We start from the raw sequence: 19,224 nt of genomic DNA on the forward strand, positions 1-19,224 counted from the left end.
TAAAAAAAAAAAAAAAAAAAAAAAAAAAAAGAAACAAGATAACCCCAGAACCAAAGTGCAGTGGCTTCATTATGAAACACACATAGCAAGATCTCAGGAGTGATGGAAAATTGGGATGGAGAAGAAGGAACTTGTTTTCTAATGGCCAGAAAACTGATTTAATTTTTTAGAAAAAAAAAAAACAACCTGCTATTATTTTAAGCCTAGATGTTTCTAGAAATGAAGTTAAATTGGCATAATGAGAGTAAATTTTAAATGTAGTACCACATCTGTTTTCAATTCCTATATTCATGAATTTTGTTCAGTTAACATATTTATTGAAGATTAGAGATTCCTTATATGCAAAATAGGGATGATACTAATTTATTTGTTGATTTATTTATGTTTAGGAGAAAGGAGGGATACCATGAACATGAAAAGACATCGTGTAAGATAGAGCAGTATATAAAGAGTCATCAAACTTCACAATCATACACAATGTTTCTGCTGATTTTGTTGCTGAAACTAGCTCCTTCTGTGAAAATGATCACCCCCTACCTTCTACAACAGTTAATCTTGCAATGTCTCTTTCCTGTTCAAGGACTGATTTTCTAAAAGGCAATGATTAGATTGTCCCCCCCCCACCTTTTTTTTGGACATTGGAGTATAGCTGACACACAATGTTACATTATTTTCAGGTGTACAACACAGGGATTCAACAAGTTTGTGCATGATATTTTGCTCACCAGAAGTGTAGCTACCATCTGTCACTATGCAACACTATTACAGTACCACTGACTATATTCTTTATACTATACCTTTTATCCACCCCTCCCCAGCTTACTTATTCCTTAACTAGAAACTGGTATCTCATTCACCATTCACCCATTTACCCTAATTAGAGTGTTTTCATCTTTGTAATCCTCCAACTGATGTACCATAAGTAGTAGGCACTTCATAAATGTTGAAACAATTAGATAAATAAGTTAAAAGTAACATTCCATGTACAATGAATTATGGATCACTGAAAAAAATTAAGTTAAATTTTTAAAAAAGTAACATTCCAAGGAAAAGCTATCAAAATTCCCTAATTTATGGGGTGCCTGGGTGGCTCGGTGGTTTAAAGCCTCTGCCTTCAGCTCGGGTCATGATCCCAGGGTCCTGGGATCGAGCCCCACATCGGGCTCTCTGCTCTGCAGGGAGCCTGCTTCCTCCTCTCTCTCTGCTTGCCTCTCTGCCTACTTGTGATCTCTGTCAAATAAGTAAATAAAATCTTAAAAAAAAATCCCTAATTTATAAGACAAAGGAGGAATTTGTGTTGAGTTTCTAGGTTACATTTGTGTTGAGTCAGAAAGGATAAGAAATGAAGGTCATTCAACAAACAACACACGTTTATAGGACACTCACTCTGTGGCAGGCATGGGATATAAGGATGAAAGGTTGGTAGAGAATGGGAGTAATGGGTCACATCAGAATATCAAGGACACGATCAAAACTCCAACAGTGTGAATTTCTTTCTCCTCCATTAATTGTTGATGAATTTCTTAACTTTTTATTCTACATATAGACAGAGCAAATAACAATGACGTTTTGATTGACTTTTCCAGTGTCCTCTATAGCAGTGGTCACCAACATGGACAATATGATATGAACCGCAGGGCAATCCACTGAACACAGGAAGAATTTTGTATCTGAACTTCTATTAATATTTATCACACTAATTATCATCTTCCTATTTTTTAATGTATGTTTTAAAATGTATATCATGTATTAGAATAGTGATATATGTATGCAATATAAAATAGGGAACTATATATATGTATATATACAATATATATATATGAGGCAATTTTTTTGTGTTTTACAGATGGAAATAATTTTGAAACCACTGCTCTGTAGTAGGCATCTATATATATTAACTTAATATTAAATTAATATATAGAGAGCGAATTCTATAGCCAGTGTTAAACCAAATATAAGCAAAAAAAATAGAAAACAACATAATGGGAGGTTTTAACCCTCAAATAAGATATGTCATTGCAACTGCACTGCATTTTGATTTTATTACATTTGAAAAAAATTACAACTGAGTCCAAGAAATTATTATCCAGGTTTTTCCCCCTTGTGTTTCAGAAAGTACTCTAATTACAGGGGAGAAAGTGTGAGGGGTGAAGTATTTCTAAATGTGGTCAGCCCATTGTTGGAAAATGCTAAATGATACTGTACTGGCTTGATAGAAAGAATGTTAGCCCCAAAGTCACCTTCAGGAGAAGCACTAGAGCAGCAGCAGAACAGGCTAGAATGTGATTAGATCAGTGTAGGACTGTGGTTCTTAACCTGACTACACATCGGAATCACCTGGGAGACTTAAAATGATTTCTTTGAAAAGGAAGCGTGGTGCCTACCTCCAAGATTCTCATTTGATTCTTCAGGGTGCATCCAGAGTGATCAAAAATTTACCACGTGATTGAAATATGAGAGCAGGATTAAGAATCAGAAGGGCTGCATAAACTGGTGGAGGGAATGTGGCACTAGGACATTGACATCTGGGTCTGAATCTGATTTCACAATTTATTAGTTATGTCCTATTGGAAATCCCTTTGTGATCTCTAAGCTCCAACTTTCTCTTCTGGAAAGAAAGAGTAACAGTACTGGCTGCCCTCTCCATCTCTCAGGGGATAGAGTGAGGACTGTGTGCAAGCTGCACTCTTCCACGGGGAAGAGCCATGGGCAGAGAACGTTACCCATTTCAGTTCTCGTCTAAGGTCAGTCTAACAAATTCAAGTGCTTTCAGTCCTGTTCATTATTCAGAAATTCTTACATATCTGCCCTGCCTTCAAGGTGATTTTCTTATTAATATTTGGGTGAAGCTAGGCAGTTTTGTAAATCACCAAAAAGATTTAATTTAATAAGTGCTCACAACTAATACTTGTTCAGAAAATTGTATTGTTTCCACTCACATTCCCTAAATCCACTTAATGTCCTTACCATAGCATATTAATTTTGAAATAAAAATAAGAGTCACTTTACACCGGTCAGAATGGCCAAGATTAACAAGACAGGAAACAAGTATTGGTGACAGTGTGGAGAAAGGGGAACCTTCCTTCCACTGTTGATGGGTTATAAAACCTTCCTTCCTGTAGCTGGTACAGATACTCTGGAAAACAGTGTGAAGGTTCCTGAAGATGCTAAAAATAGAGCTACCCTATGACCTAGTGATTACACTACTAGATATTTACCCTAAAGATACTGATGTAGGAAAAAGAAGGGGCACATGCACTCCAATGTTCATAGTAGCAGTGTCCACAACAGCCAGACTGTGGAAAGAGCAGAGATGCCCTTCAACAGATGAATCAATAAAGAAGATGTGGTTCATATATACAATGGAATATTACTCAGCCATCAGAAAGAATGAATACCTACCATTTGCATTGACATGGGTGAGAACTAGAGGGGGTTAGGCTAAGTGACATAGGTCAAGGCAATTATCATACGGTTTCATTCACACCCAGAACATAAGGAATAGCATGGAGGACCGCAGGGGAATGGAGGGAAAACTGAATGAAAAGAATCAGAGAGGGGGCCAAACCATGAGAGACTGTGGACTCAGGGAACCAAAGTGAGGGTTACAGAGGGAGGGTGTCAGGAGATGGAGTAGCCAGGAGATGGGTATTAAGGAGGGACATGTTGTGATGAGCACTAGTTGTTATAAGCAACAAATGAATTGTTAAACACTATATTAAAAACTAATGTACTATATGCTGGCTATCTGTAATAAAATGTAATAACGTAATAAAATAAACATAATAAACATAATAAAAATAAATAAAAAAATAAACGTAATAAAAAATTAAAAAATAAAATAAACAAAAAGTCACTCTCACACAGCACATCCAGTCTACTCCCCTGAACACTAGTTCTAGGTGCTTTAAGCTCCTTTGTTCACTTTAAGCAAAGTGTTGCATAATGAAGTCTGTTTGAAGATTATAGTGTTCAAGTTAAATTAGTTCCTTGATTACAGAACTTCAGACTCTTTAATATACTTAAGTTCATTGAGAATCTGTAAGAGAGGTGAGATACAAGTTGTAGAATTTCCCATACTTAGTTGATCTTTTTATGTGACACAATAATGAGATTAATATTTTAAAACACACTTGGGAAACACTGATCTAAGGCACTGCTACCATGCTATAGAGGCCAAAACAGAAGACCAAAGATGTACATGACTTGTCCAAGGTCATTTAGGTCGAATTAATTCTGGGTGGCTGGCTGTGAGTCCACCGTCTTCCCACTTCACTCAATGCCTTTCTTACCTTTCCCCTTGTCTACTCCTTCCCTTTAAGGAAGTAAAAACACAGACTTATTCCTTGTAAAAATGTAAAAGTGCTCTTACTGACAATGTTTTTCTTTCAAGGTCAAGCAAAAGTTATGAAAAAAGGAGACTAAGACTATAAACTTCCAATCACAATGCGACGGAAGTTTCAACAAGTAACAGCTCACATCATTGCTGTAGAAAAGACAGTCAGATGACCCTGGATTCAAATTTTCTGGTATTGTGTAGAAAAAAGATGAAGAAAATGATCACTTCTCCATAATATATGTGGCCCCCTGTATCATCTTGATAGGGCTTCATAAAAACCAGTGTGTAAAAATATATGAATGAATTTTAAAATTATTAATACTGTTAACTTCTAACCCTCTGTCTCAAGAAATCAAAGGCCAGGAGTTACTGTGTTTAGTCTGAGATCACAACACTAACCACTGGTATAGTCCATAAAAATCAGATGTCATTGGCATTTGACAAAATAAAAAAACAAAATTCTAGTGAATGATAATAAGTGCCAAGCAGCAGGAGAATTAAAAATGTATATATTATTTTGGTAAAGAGAACAAATACCATGCATCTGAGCACACGAGGAAACATCAGAGAAGACTGACTTAAAGTCGTTTTATTTGAAATGCTAAGAGTCTTAGTGCAGAAGTGATAGGTAGAGTAATTTTTTCCTTATTATAGAATAAATGTAAAGGTCAGATGCAACAATATTGCCTGTGGTTTTAAAAATGGGGGAATAACATTCTAAGGAATCAAAAGTTTTCTTAAAAGGGTAATCTATTTAGAGAAGATAAGTGGCTGTGTGGTAAAACTGACTTCAAAAGTGAGAGAAAATGTGTAAAACATCTTAAAGGCTGAGAAGTAAAAAAAGTGGCAAGATGTAAGTTTTCAAACAAATGTAGAATTAATCTTTACCTTTCTGTCTCCAAGGGACAGAGCTGTGAATAAAGCAAGAAATGTAGAGGGACATGTGTTTTGGTATAATTTTAAGAAAAAACAAATCTAAGGATAGCTAGGATCTAATGGGTAGCTTCCAGGAGGCATTAAATTCTCCACCCTTCGTGTGTTCTCGCAGAGGTGAGGGACTACTTCACCTTGTTTTTCTGTGGATTCTGATGTACCAAATGAGTTGGAATAAGATAACATGTAAGAGAGATACTTTTCAATTCTGAGTTATAAGAAGTACTTAGGGGGGAAAAAAGGACCCAACATATATGGTATGAGGAAATGAACAGAGTTTCATTTTAGGCCAGTTTGCTTAAAGAACTATGAATGAGTAACATATGGGAGAAATTTTCCTAAGGAGTGAGAGGAGGGAGTGGTGCAAATTGCTTTAGAAAGGAGAATAGCTATTTGGAGAAAAATATACAGTGTGGTACAGCTGGTAAATCACGGAATCTAAATTATTTGTACTTCCTTTGGGGGAGGAGAGTGGAAGAGGAGAAAGATAAAGATGATGTGAATGTAGGGTAATAAAGAGAAAAGGAAGGGGAAAGGAATGACAGAAGGAGAGCATTAATAAATATTGTTGGGTTGAAGCAAGATAATTGGTCCTTCGGGGTGGCTTCCGTGATTTTTTTTTATTCTTTTCCTCAGCATTATTTTTCTTTCAGAATATTATAAAATGAATCATTTTCTTTCATTTCCAGATTTAGTTTGGCAGTTGCCTTGGAAGTACTAATTATGTTTTCCTTACATAAGAGAGGAGAGACCTATTATTGTTGAAGGTTCTTTTTTTTTTTTTTTTTTTTAAACAGGCTTTAAAACTCAGAATAGTTAAAGATTTGTCTCGGCTATTTTTGAAATCATTACATGTACAATGAATATCAAGAAAATGGTAATGGAACAATAGCATGGTGCTGGATAATCCTTTGACAGAATTATTTAGACTTTGAGGGTTTTATTTATTTATTTATTTTAAAGAATTTTAAAATAAAGCTAGGAACTTAAATGGAACTTCAAGCAATCAATCAATACACAACATCTAGCTTGATATTACAACAGCAGCCACTAAAGAAATGGCAAAAGAGTTGTCTACAACCAAACCTTTACAGAACAATGAGCCAAAGGTCAAATGTGATAACCATTAATTTAGAATGAAAATGTCCTCTTCAGCTTTTTCAATTTCATGCAATGTAAAAGATGGATATCATGGTGTATTTTATTCCTAAGTCAACTAACAATGAAGTCTATATTCTTGAGAGACATTGTTAGATCTTATACCTCAATAATACTTTTCTGGTTCAGAAGACACAAAATTATAAAACAACTTTTACATCCAAGGCAAAAAAAAAAAATCAGAAAACACAAAAAACAGCCAACAACATAAAAAAAAATGCAGAATGTCTCAAGAATGAAAATAGTAGTTCTCTTGCATAGTATAGGGCCTACTGCTAATAAAAGCATATTGCATACTTAAAATTTACCAAAAGGGTAGATCTTATGTTAATTGTTCTCACCACACACAAGCACAAAATAATAAAAACAATAACAATAGGGGTGAGAAGAAACTTTGGAAAATGATGAATATATTTAAAGCCTTAATAACGGTGATGGTTTCTTGGGTATATATTTAATACCCAAACCCATGGAGCTATATGTATTAAATATGTAAAGCTGTTTATATGTCAACTATACTACAGTAAAATGGTAGAAAGAAAGAAAGAGAAAAACTTCAGGTGGTAAAGAGGCCCACACTCTTCATTGCCACTTTGACTCAAGTCATAAATGCCACATTTTTTGCCCATCCAGTATGATCATAAATTTTTTCCTGACAGAGTTACTTCCTGAGTAGTGGTTATTGCCTTGGACATGGTAGGTGTTTATTATATAACTTGCTAAATAAAGGAATGAATGAATGAATGAATGGTAACTAAAGAAATGAAGGAAAGATTTGACTGGCAAATTCTAGAAACAAATGAAAGATCATGCTTTGTGCTTATAAGTCTCAGTTCCTGGATTTGAAATCCAGTTCTGTCTACTGTTAACTATATCACTGTGGCCAAGTTAATAAACCTCTCTATACCTCAGTTCCTCTTTGCTTATATAAAACAGCTTGTTGTGAGAAATAAATTCATTACAAAAAAGCACTTTTAATAATCCATGGAATGTAGCAAATGCCAAATAAATATTAGTTATCAAGATTATTATAAAGGTTTACTTAGGTAATTCAATACCAAGATCATTTACAACTATGAAACTAGATGAATGGGACCAAGGACAAGCTGTCTAAAGCCCAGGGAAGTGGGCACAATGCACTGAGATTCAACCTCTGAAGCTTGCACATGTCACAGAAATTACTATTCTGTTGAGGATATAAATTGACCTTTTCCTAACAATCCTCACTTGTGCTACAGATAATGGCTCCTTGCAGAGATTAGAGGCCATGTTTTACAAGGGCAGACATAATATACTTCTCTTCAGAGCTCTCTTTTATTAATTTTCAGTATTTATTATCTTGTAGGTTTGGTATAAAATAGTAAATAGAGATAAAGTAGTTTTATTAAGTGCAATTCCAAATTTGTACTGCTTATGTCATGCCTTAATTTTGCTTTAGTTTATCCTAGAACTCCATGGCTTAGGAAGGGCAGCTGTGTGTTGGTGTTACTCATTGCCCAGGGTCCTGAAGCATGTAGGCAGCTGGTAAATAAAATAGCCTTAACCCTATCTGATTGGGGTGGGGGGAAAGATACGTTTACACATGTGACAGAACTTAGATTATGAATTCTGGTAAATCAGGGACTGTTTATACTGTCTACACTGGTTCAACAAGGGACCACAGAGAGACACAGAAATGTACATATTAAAAAATCAGAGGACACAGAGAACACTTTGTTGCGCAAAGCCCACCTTACTAACAGTAGGCAAGTAACAGTAGGCAAGTAACACTCTCTTGGGCTAATAGGTTATCTTGGAAAAATAACAATCCGTGTCTTGTTCTATCTGTGAAAACTAGTGAAAATTCAGATTTGTTTTTAAAATGTCAACAAACAGATACGATTGTACATGAACTTCTGAAATCTCACACCACAAAATCTGCTCTTCCTTTTTTTCCATTTCTGCTCGTGATCACTATTAGGAATTTAATGGCTGAAGTTCCACCACCCAATATGACTATACTTACAGAAAGATTCCTTAGGAGGTAATTAAAGTTATCAATTAATGAGTTAAGGGTGAAGCCCTAATCCAATGGGACGGACCGGTGGCTTCAATAAGAAGAGAGAGATCTCTTTCTTGCAGCCCAAGCACAGGTGGAAGGCCATGTGAGGACACAACAATAATAGGGCTGATTGCAAGCCAGGAAGAGAGATCTCACCAGGAACTGAATGAGAAAGAACCTTGACCTTGAACTTCCCAGCTTCCAGAACTCCAAGAAAATAAATTTTTGTTGTGTAAGCCACTTAGTCTATGGTATTTTGTTATGACAGCCTGAACTGAGACAGTCATACACTGGGAAACAAGAGCTTTATAAATACACACATAGTTTTGCATGAGTCACACTTACCATTAGCAGTCTGTCTCCTACTTGCAACCTTCCATCTTTTTGTGCAGCTCCTCCATCTATAATTTTAGTTACATAAATGCTGTTGTCTCCAGGAATGTGCTGGTTCCCCACACCTCCTGCAATACTGAAGCCTAAACCTATGGGAAAGGAAAAGAAAAGTTTCGTTGTTGTTGTTGTTTAAGAAAATGCAATTAGCCATATTTAAGCAGTCTAAAAAAAATTAATCCTCAGTTTATTACAACAGTAATAATTAACGGTAATGATTCTACTTCAATCGATTTTGTTAAGTATTTGACGGTTTGTTGATTAATGCTAACGAGGCAAAGCTCTTGAAGTCAAGCCTATACGGCCATTAGTTTTGTTATATTTCAAGACTGTCCACCTAACTGTTGCTCCCTAGCTAATTAGCAGATAATGGGTGATTGGCCAAATAGGGATATGGCAAAAGGATGTGGAAGAATCCTCAGTGAGGCAGGCAAAGCACAAGTTCAGCCCTGCTCATGTGGAATTGATGAGCTTGTCTTTGTTGTTATTCTCCTAGCACAGAGAAGAATTGCAAATCATTTGGGTAGAGACCTAGATACTCTTGACATTTCAGGATTAAAAGTACAGCTGTTAGAAAATTCTACAAATTCTCAGACGAGAGCCACAAGGAAGATACATGAGATATTTATGTAATAATTTCAGAGAGAAGGCAAAAAGAAACTAGATGCTTGTCCTTGTTTGTTTCTCTAGCCACCTTGTCATATTTTCATATTTCCTCACACATATTAAGTGCTAGTGAGGTAGTAACACATGAGAAATGAATCATCCCTGTACACAGTCTAAAGACACAAGAAACAGTATTTTACCTTTATTAGTTTTATAACAAATCCCAGAATGCCAAATTTTAAACATGGAAATTTTCTATTTTGAGAGACAAATTTATACTGTACTATAGCTTACAAAACTTTGTTTATATTAAACTATGGAAGAATAAGAAGTTATTAAAAACCATTATGGGGGCACTTTCAAAGAACGAGTGATAGACTCTTTTGTGTGAAAAAATAAAAAGGTCTTTTTCAGGATATGATTGAATACACATTCGATATAATACCTGTAGCCTATATATTCATTGAAATTCAAAACTATAATTATTACCATAGAAATTATTCAGAAAGATAAATATAAATCGAAGAATTTGTACTAAAGGCATAGGAAATTTCTATGACTTATGTAGCTGAAGAATTTTTTTTTTTTAAACAAACTACCCACTATGTTATCTCGTATTTAAAAAAAAAAAAAAAACCTGTTTTGTGATAAAACAATCACAAAAATTTTGGGCACTTTATATGACAATAATGAAAAACACTTAAAAAAAGCTCCATTTCACTATGCTTTTATTGATTAAATATTGAATGGGGCTTTTAATGGCCTAAGAGATTAGATAATGGAAAAATAATGGCATAGTAAATTATAAAGTTACACCTCTGAAATTACATTTGAAATGAAATAATTTTTCTGTTAAATTAACTATAATAGTTGTTAAAAATGCAAAATGGACTTAAATTGATAGGACAATTAAAATAATTGTTATCTAATATTCTACTAAAGTGGGTAATTATTCTTTATTGATGTTTTGACATCCCATAGATCTATAAATGTATCTATCTGCCTCAAATTTAAAGAATTTGTTTATCGAGCAAAAGATGACCAAGAGTAAATAAAATGCTCCCAATTGGCTTTTCCTACGAAATTTATGATGCATATCAGCTCATGCTTTTCAAAACTGTTGTTTTACATTTATATATGATTATAGGGGAATTAAAAAAATACATTTACAAAAGTTTCAGTCCCACATGCTAGGATCAATCTACTGCATTTATAATAGTATAGAAGTCATTCCAAACTGTGGAAAGAAAAGGTTAAAACAAATCCAGGGACTCTGATTTACATCCACTATAATAATAGTAAATGCCACAGACTGACTGAGTTACAGAAGAGCTAAGGAAACAAATTACCACTGTAAATAAGGTTAAGTCCAACAAAGGGAATAACTATGTAGTTGACATTTGAAGTTGAAGTCTGTACCAAGACAATGAAATCACTATACTATAGACATAAATATATCAGCTATAAAGGAAATAATTTTTCCCCCAGAGATTAGGTTAAAAACTAGTGACTCTGCTCGAGGCGAAGCAAGCTATTTTTAGTAAGAACCCTCTGATGGTACAGAATTGAAAATTGTCCCTATTTCTCTTGGATGGAACATGGATACGTTGAAAAGTAATCAGCATTTAATCAACACTCAGCCATATTCCAGAAGTTTCATTTAACATAAGTAAATATGTAGCTTATCTCTACAGCTAGAACACAAATTTATTTATAGGTGGGAGCATCCATCTGTGTTTTAAGACTAAATCTGTTCTCATTCATTGATTCACTCTTGCATCCATCCATTCAATGAACATCTCTTGAGCACCTATTATGAATCATATAACCAGTTGTTGTCAACTGTGGTCAATATAATGTACAAGAATTGACCAAAACACTACAGAAATACAAGGGAGTGTGGTTGAACCTGGCTGAGGCAATGTTCTAAGCCCAGACAGGGCCATTGATTTTGGGAAGACTACCCAATGAAGACAAATGTGGGCAATCCAGAATGATTAGTTTGGAGGCACTGGGTATTCTCCGGATATATTTTGTTAAAGCAGCAGTGGGCTGCATACATTCTAGGACCACTCTATTCCCTTATTATGTAATATTCCCCCTCTTCATTCCATTTGAGACACAGCTGCAGTCTTGATACTTCTAGAACACAGTGGACATACTCCTACCTTAGGGCATTTAATCTAGCTGTTTCCTCTATCTGGAATTTCTATCCTTCAGGGTTTTGTTCAAATCTTAATTTCTCTAGGAGCCTGAGTCTGACTTCCTTTTAAACACTGGCTCCTAACCATACATCCCACTTCCTTATCTCAAGCTACTTTTCATTTTACCTTAGCACTTATTTTCTCTTAACATATAAGTCACTCATATATTTTATTTTTTATTGTCTCTTTGAAGAGACAATAAAAATGATATGAAAATATGGAGTCATATTTTCATATCATTTCATATTTTCATATGAAAATATGAAGTCCATGATACCAGGGATATGCATCATTTTCTGCTGAGCAATAGAACAAGGCCAGTCATATAACGACCTCCTAATTATTCAAGGGATGAATGAACAATGAATGAACAAATGAATTCAAGAGGATGGAGAAAGTCACAGATCTCTGAGAAAACTTCTCCTTAAAGAGGAAGCTTGAGGTTTAATGAATGAGGGGCTGCTGAAAAAGTGAGCACTGTTAGTTGGAGTGACTAACTGGATGAGGCATTACTGGCCTTGGGTCAACTCTGATCTCTGTCCTCAGTCTACGCAGAGATTATGCCAACCACTGGGCAGCAACGGGGCTAAAGCAGAGTCAGCTTCATGTCCTGGTTCCTCCATCTACTGACTCTGTCATTTGGAGCCACAATTGTCTCATCTGGGATAAGGGAGTACATATATCCATGTTCTATAGTAATTAGCACATACCAGATGCTTGATAAGTAAGAATTCTCTGCTGTCAGTAAGCTCTCAAGCTGTCTTGAGAAACCGATACCTAAACACCTTGACATGATTTAACCCGCTAGAATGAGTCCTATAATGTTATGTCAGCCTAGAGGGGAGCATGACTTCCTCTGAGAAGAATCAACAGAAGGTTTAGCACTTGGGCTGAGTCTTGAAGTTTAAACTAGAATCGATAACAGGGAAAGCACCTTTCAAACCAACACATCCTCTGGATTCCCCGTGACTAAAAGACTGAAGAGTCAGCTGCCCTGACGTACATTACCCGATGCTCATAAAATCCCAGCTTCATCAGCCTGGAAATTCAGACAGAAATGCTTGGCAAAAACTCAAAACATGTACTTATGACAAGCCAGAATGGTCCTCAATGGGATAAATACGATGAGTATTATGATTTAAAGGTAAGAAGCCTTACAAATAACAAAAACACTGCTTTTATGGAAGTGACTAATTTAGAGAACTGATCATCATTTTGAAAAGAAGTGTTTATGAATAAAAAATGGCTTGGTGAGCTCTCCGCCCCCTCCTTCCAAACTCAGCTCAGCAGGGAGTCTGCTTATCTTTCTCTCTCTGCCTGTTCCCCCTCTGCCTGGCCTGCTCTCTTGCTTTCTCTCAAATAAATAATCTTAAAAAGAAAAGAAAAGAAGAGAAGAGAAGAAAAGAGAAGAGAAAAGAGGCCTTGGGGTGGGGGTGGGAGGAAGAAACGGCTCTGGACCATCAGGTGATGGCGGACTAATCAATTATAAAACACAGTGAAAAGAGTTGGTGGGTCTCAGCAAAACACTGACCCTAATACAACCTACTGTAGAATGTTGACTATTAAGAATAGTCCTAAACATGTCTATGCAGTACCAGTAAGAAACAAAGCTGACACAGAAAAATATAAATACTAAAATTGCAAAGGGAAGTAAAATCAGTGGCTGTTTCGGTAACCTAGTAAGAAAAAAACAAAAAAAACAAACAAAACAAAAAAACAGATGAAAATTAAACACCTAATTCCTGAAGCAATTAAAAACTGATGTGTTTGACAAGCATGTGACAAGCAAACAATTTCAGGATTAGCTCTATTGCACAAAGCTGGGTTCCTCTTTCTGTATTTCTTGCATCTCCGCAAACTGAAATTTCTCAGGTAAACACAGAACATGCAGGCATAAGGAAAGGAATATCTGAACCTTGTTAAAACCTTATAACTTTTTCCACACAAAACCTTTTCTTCATCCTATAAAATAGAACAGGAGAAGGAACAGTTCACAGTTCACCCTTTCCCCTTGTTGCTTGCCTATGGTGAGGAGAAGGTGTTACAGAGAGGTGGGGAAATAAAAGCAAAAAATCTTGGCAGCATAGACTGATATTGTGCTCGGGAAGCTCAGAATAAAAACTCAAATGCTTAAAAGAGTCGTATGATTACAGTGTTCCCATATATTTTTTGTGGGTGTAAAGAACAAAGCCCCATGATGTCTTATAACCATTCAATAATGGTTCAATTACATTTTATGTGACTTTCCTAAGAGAACACATTTGGGGCTTCTCCAAACAATTCGTTATTATTAAGCAGGCTGCTTCTGTCAGAATTGATCTAGGATCCATGAGGTAAGGCGTTTGCTGCTTTACAGAAAATACTAGTGGTATTGTCTACACTCTGACTACATGTTTTTACTACAGGAACCAGAATCCAGCCCAACCCCTGGCCAGCCCTGTTTTAGAAAACACCAACTGGTGCAGGCAATTTAACCTCATGTAAATACGATTCAGTTAAAAAAACAACACACAAAACTTTACCTGTGAGTCTGGCCCACACAGAGAGCTGACTGACACCTCTTCCTCTCCAGACAGAAAACTTTGCTTAAAAAACACCAGAAATGCACTTTTCGTTTTAATTTGAAAGACTAATTAATCTCATGGGGCACTGTTGGTATGGTTAATTAAAAGCCAAAACTTTATTTACTTACTCTCTGGATTCTCCCTGGGTCCAAAAGACAAAGTTTGGGGTTTAAAGAAGGGGTTCATTTTAAAATTCCCATGGCACGGGGGTGTGCCTAGGTGGCTCAGTCAGTCAGGGATCCCACTCTTGCTTCTGGCTCAAGTCTTACCTCAGGGTCAGGAGTTTGAGCCCTGAGGCGGTTCTCCACTCAGCATGGAGTCCGCGGGAGATGATCCCTTGACCTCTGCCCCCCACCCCCCTCACATGCACATGTGTGCTCTCTAACTAACTAAATAAATAAAAACTAAAAAAAAAAAAAAAAAAAAAAAAATTTCCCACAGCCCTAGCTAAGCATGCGCAATCCTAAAACTCTCTCATGGTGGCACCTGGGTAATGCAGACTTCTGAGCGATTCACTCGGTTTCCTCTCTGGTCCTGGTCAGGGTGTGATGGGTGGGATGGAGCCCCAAATTGGGCTCTGTACTCCACACAGAGTTTGCTTGGGACTCTCTCTCTGCTCCTCCCCCTACTCTCTCTCTCAAATAAATAAATCTTTTAAAAAAAGAAAAAAATGTCTCCCAGATCACCCAATTAACTTATCACAATGTTCCAAACTTTTTCTCAATGTACCTCATAATATCCACTCATTCTTCTAACACATCACTTTAATGACTATTATTGTAAAAAGTCCCTATGTCTTATAGCTTTCTTCATTCATTTTTTTCTAAGCCTAAACCTTCCCTTCCACTCCAGAACTTCACTCATTATTTCTTTTCTTCCCTCTCTAAAATAGTAAATCTCTTACCTGCAGTGCTTTTCTTCTCTGGCTTTGACCATGCCTCTGTCCTATCCTGAAAATATCTTTTTTTGAACTTGTCCCAGCCTCTTCTCTGTTAAGAGCTGAAGCTTTTAAACAGTTACCTATGGTTAATGTTAACCTTAAAAATAAGACTGCCAGTCATTTTATCAGCAAAAACTGAGCTTACTTGGCAACAGAAGAAAATTACAATTTGGAACAAGCAAGCTATAGTAAAATTATAGGCAATACTGGACAGCAAAGAAGAGAAGCACTCTTTTATGGAGGAAAAGAGAAAGTTGGAAGGGCTGTTATAAACAAAAAGTCTACTCCAGTAAACTGGGAGTATAGTGGCTTTTTGCTGGCTGAATTGCGAGTCTCTCATTGGCTGGGTTGTTGTCAGGGTGAAGAGGGAAACATTTATTGCTTCTACTGGGGTGGTAAAAGCTGAAGTAATAGCTGAAGTCCTAAGGACTCGCAAGGTATGTCTTTCCTATTGGGTCTGCAATTGATCGTAACAGATAGGGAATGAGGGAGCTCCCCTTCTGTCTTCCCAACTCCAATTTAGTGGTTTTCCTTTATACAGTTTCACATTACTATCTTCTCATCCCACACACCTTTCTCAATCTTAACCCATCTTGCTCCATATACCACAATTTCACGTGGCATCTGCTCAGTTCAGTTATGTTCCATCAAAAGATTTGCTAAGCTCCTAAGCTCTCGTGCCTTTGAATGTGACTTTATTTGGAAACAGGGTCTTTGAAGATACAATCAATTTAAGATGGGATTATTCTGAATATACTTTTCTAGTAAGAAGAGAAAATTTAGGCATAGAAACACAGGCTCACGGGGAATAGTGCAGGTGACAACAAAGGCAGAGGTTGTGGTGATGCAGTTAGAAACCAAAAAATGCCAAGGATTGCCAGCAACTGCCAAACATTAAAAGAGAGACATGAAACAAACATTCAGAGCTCTCTGAAAGGATAAATCTTGCTGACACCAGACTTCCAGGCTCCAGAACTTTGAGAGGATAAATTTGTTTTTTCAAGCCGCACAGTTTGTGGTCATTTGTTACAGCAGCCACAGTAAACTAATACAGCATCCAGTCTTTATAGTCGGAGTGTTTGCCTATTTGTCTCTTGTTCTTTGCAATGGAACTCTTTTGTATGTATGTATGCATGTATGGATGTACAAATGTATGTAGGTTGTCCTCTCCTACAATGAACGTGAGTGAGGTAACTATGTACCATTTCCAGCAGGCAAAGAGCCTAGCCAGTCATCCAGAATTTCCGCCTGGGTGGCTCAGTCATTATGCGTCTGCCTTCAGCTCAAGTCATGCTCTCAGAGCCCTGGGATTGAGGCCTGAGTTGGGCTCCCTTCTCAGCAGGAAGCTTCCTTCTCCCTCTTCCACTCGCCCTGCTTATGTTCTCTCTCTCTCACTCTCTCTCTGTGTCAAACAAATAAATAAATAAATATAATCTTAAAATTTAAAAAAAAGAAAAAAAAAGGCCTGCAAAATTCTGATGGGCCTTTGCTCTTTCTGTATTACATAGAGCATTACTACTGCTTTTTCATTGTTACACACACATTAGACTGCCCTGTTTCTTCTTTATTTCTCTTGATACTTTTGTTGTTTTATTTAACTTTGTTTAATGGCTCTAAAACACTGATTCCCAGAATGAGATCCTCACACCAGTGGTATTAATATATGGGAGCTTGTTGGATTTACAAAATTTGGGGCCCATGGCAGATATCCTAAACCAGAAACCCCAGGGCTGCATGCTAACTTTGATGGCCTTTTCTCTAGAATAAGAGTTATTCTCCAAAACGTACTCCACAGAATCTTATTCTATCTATAATCTCTTTCTCATGGAGAATCCATTTCTTGTTTCAATTATCACTGCTAGGTTGATAAGTATCTACACTTCCTGTACTATCTCCATCACTGCTGGGAGCTGATTTGTCACCTTCAACTCAAAAGCTTGAAAAAATGCACTTATAACCTCCCTTCGAAACTGGCCTCCTTTCCTACCTTCTGTGTTTTCTAATGAGACTAATATTTCAGATTAAACTAGAAGCTCTTTAATGTTTGGCATCATACTTATTCACCACCAGATCCTAGGGATTCTTACGATATCTGGCAGAGAGTTATTGGAAGATTTTTTTTTTGTAATAAAGTTTAATATAGTAGTTGTTATTATGTTTTATCAGAAGCCACTGTGAATATAAATATAAATGTCAATGTAAAACTCCCTCTCTATGACTATTTCAGTAAATCAAGTGTTTAGCTAATCATGAAGTCTCATGACCACATTCCCTGATTCCCATTTTTCCCTACCTGATTCTCCAATCTGTTTGGCAAATATATTCCAGGTTATTTTTTTCCCTGAAATTCTATGTTCATCATGTTTCTCTGTTATTTGAAATTATTCATTACTGGTTATTTTCTATAAGAATTCTATATACCCTTTTCTCACTATTTCTTACTTCTCGGCTACTAAGCTTCCCCCCATGCAAGCTGATCTTCCTGTAGTGTTTGTTTGTTTGTTTGTTTGTTTTTATTGTTAAGCCTCTTCCCCACATCTGGAATGCCTTTCCAACCTTAATTTTCAAGAACACTCAAGTCTTTGACAACTCAAATCCATTACAGTAGTTCATTTCTAAGCCGAACTCCAGTAGAACCAGTTATCTATATCAGCCTTTCCACTTCCATTTAAACAGAATGAGCTAACTCATTCAACACACACTTATTGATTACTCATGTGCCAAGCACTAGTCCAAACATGGGGGTCACATGAGTCAATCAGAGATCTATGGTTCTTTTCTAGTGGAGGGTTGAACAAGAAAAGAGACAATAAAAGCTCAGCGGTTTAAGTGTTGATAGGAGAGGAACAAGGCCTGTAGGCACTCAGAGGTGGGTTGCTTATCTTGGGTTGGGGAGGGGTGTCAGAGAAGACTAATTGTAGGTTCTGAGACCTGGAAGATGAAAGTGACCCAGGGTTTAAAAAAAAAAAAAAAAAAAAAAAAAAAAAAAAAAAAAAAAAAAAGATTTGGTGGAGAGAACATCTCTGCAGAGGGAAACATGCATTCAAGGACCCAGAGTTAAAGAAAATATGGCCTATTTGAGATACTGAAAATAGTTCAGGTGAGAGCAAAAGTAGTCTTGGGCAAAATACAAGCTCTGGGGAGAAACTGTAACTTTTGTTCTCACCAATGTATGCTCAGCACCTGAACTGAACTTAATAAATAGTTTGGGATAAATTAATGACTAGAGAAAACAGGGCACTTCTCCACTGAATTAGAAGGGAAGAAGAAAAGGATGATGTAAAGGTTAAGATTATAGGTTTAAAGGCAGGACACTAAAGAAGTTTTCATCTTCAATTTACTCTGATAATGAGAAATTGGGGTTTATTAGTCAAGAAGGAGGGAGTGAGGTTAGAGATTTGAAGAAAGTACAGAAATTTGAAATGGCTCTTCTAGAAAATAGAAGGAACAATTGATTAGAGAAATACAGAAAAGTGGCAAGGAACTGCTGATTGTCTTGTTAGGGTTGAGTTACTATGAATTAATGATCGCACTATTTTAATACATATATTTTTTCCTTTAGCAATTCTTAGCAGTCTGAATATAAGCACAGAAAGTGTAAGCAGTTAGATTAAATAACTTTACAAAATAATCTTTTTTTGTGCATTGATCTTCTCTCTCCAACTAAATTATATGATCCTAGAAAGCAAGAATTATATAAAGTAGACCATGTTGAGCATAGGGCTGGCATATAGTAATTGCACAATAAATCGTTTAATGACTGAATTGTTCAAAGACCAATGATTACATGGCATAGGCATAATTTTAAATGTAAAGCCTCTCACATTAACAGCTTTAGCTCAAGAAAAAAAGAGGTACCAGAATAATTCATATTGAGTATTTTTAGCATGCTAACAACCATGTCGTATGCTAAAGAATTAATGGAGAGTACATCTGTGTTTATTATGTTTAAAGGAACAATGGAAAAAAATAAAAATGAGAGACATATTTACTCTTTATTAACTCCAAGAATGATCAGCACTAACCTGCTTTCATCCTTACAGATGAAA

General features: G+C 36.3%; 1 protein-coding gene and 1 long non-coding RNA gene across 17 annotated transcripts in view; one reads left to right on the forward strand and one right to left on the reverse strand.

Moving 5' to 3' along the window:
* Positions 1 to 4,633, forward strand: part of LOC132024903 (uncharacterized) — a 26,838-nt gene extending 22,205 nt beyond the window's left edge. Inside the window, exon 4 of the long non-coding RNA XR_009406353.1 lies at positions 4,394 to 4,633. This is a non-coding gene — a long non-coding RNA (uncharacterized LOC132024903). The remainder of the gene's footprint in view (positions 1 to 4,393) is intronic.
* DLG2 (discs large MAGUK scaffold protein 2) overlaps positions 1 to 19,224 on the reverse strand; it is a 1,549,658-nt gene that overhangs the window by 475,508 nt on the left and 1,054,926 nt on the right. For 15 of the 16 annotated variants that reach the window (XM_059411961.1, XM_059411989.1, XM_059411997.1 and 12 more), the window contains one exon: positions 8,817 to 8,953. In XM_059411961.1, coding sequence (XP_059267944.1) covers positions 8,817 to 8,953 — 137 coding nt within the window. Of the gene's footprint in view, positions 1 to 8,816; positions 8,954 to 15,139; positions 15,186 to 19,224 lie in introns of those variants that run through there. The other variant, XM_059412073.1, reaches the window with a different exon arrangement.

The sequence above is a fragment of the Mustela nigripes genome, chromosome 1, assembly GCF_022355385.1.
Source record: "Mustela nigripes isolate SB6536 chromosome 1, MUSNIG.SB6536, whole genome shotgun sequence".
NCBI classification, from domain to species: Eukaryota; Metazoa; Chordata; class Mammalia; order Carnivora; family Mustelidae; genus Mustela; species Mustela nigripes.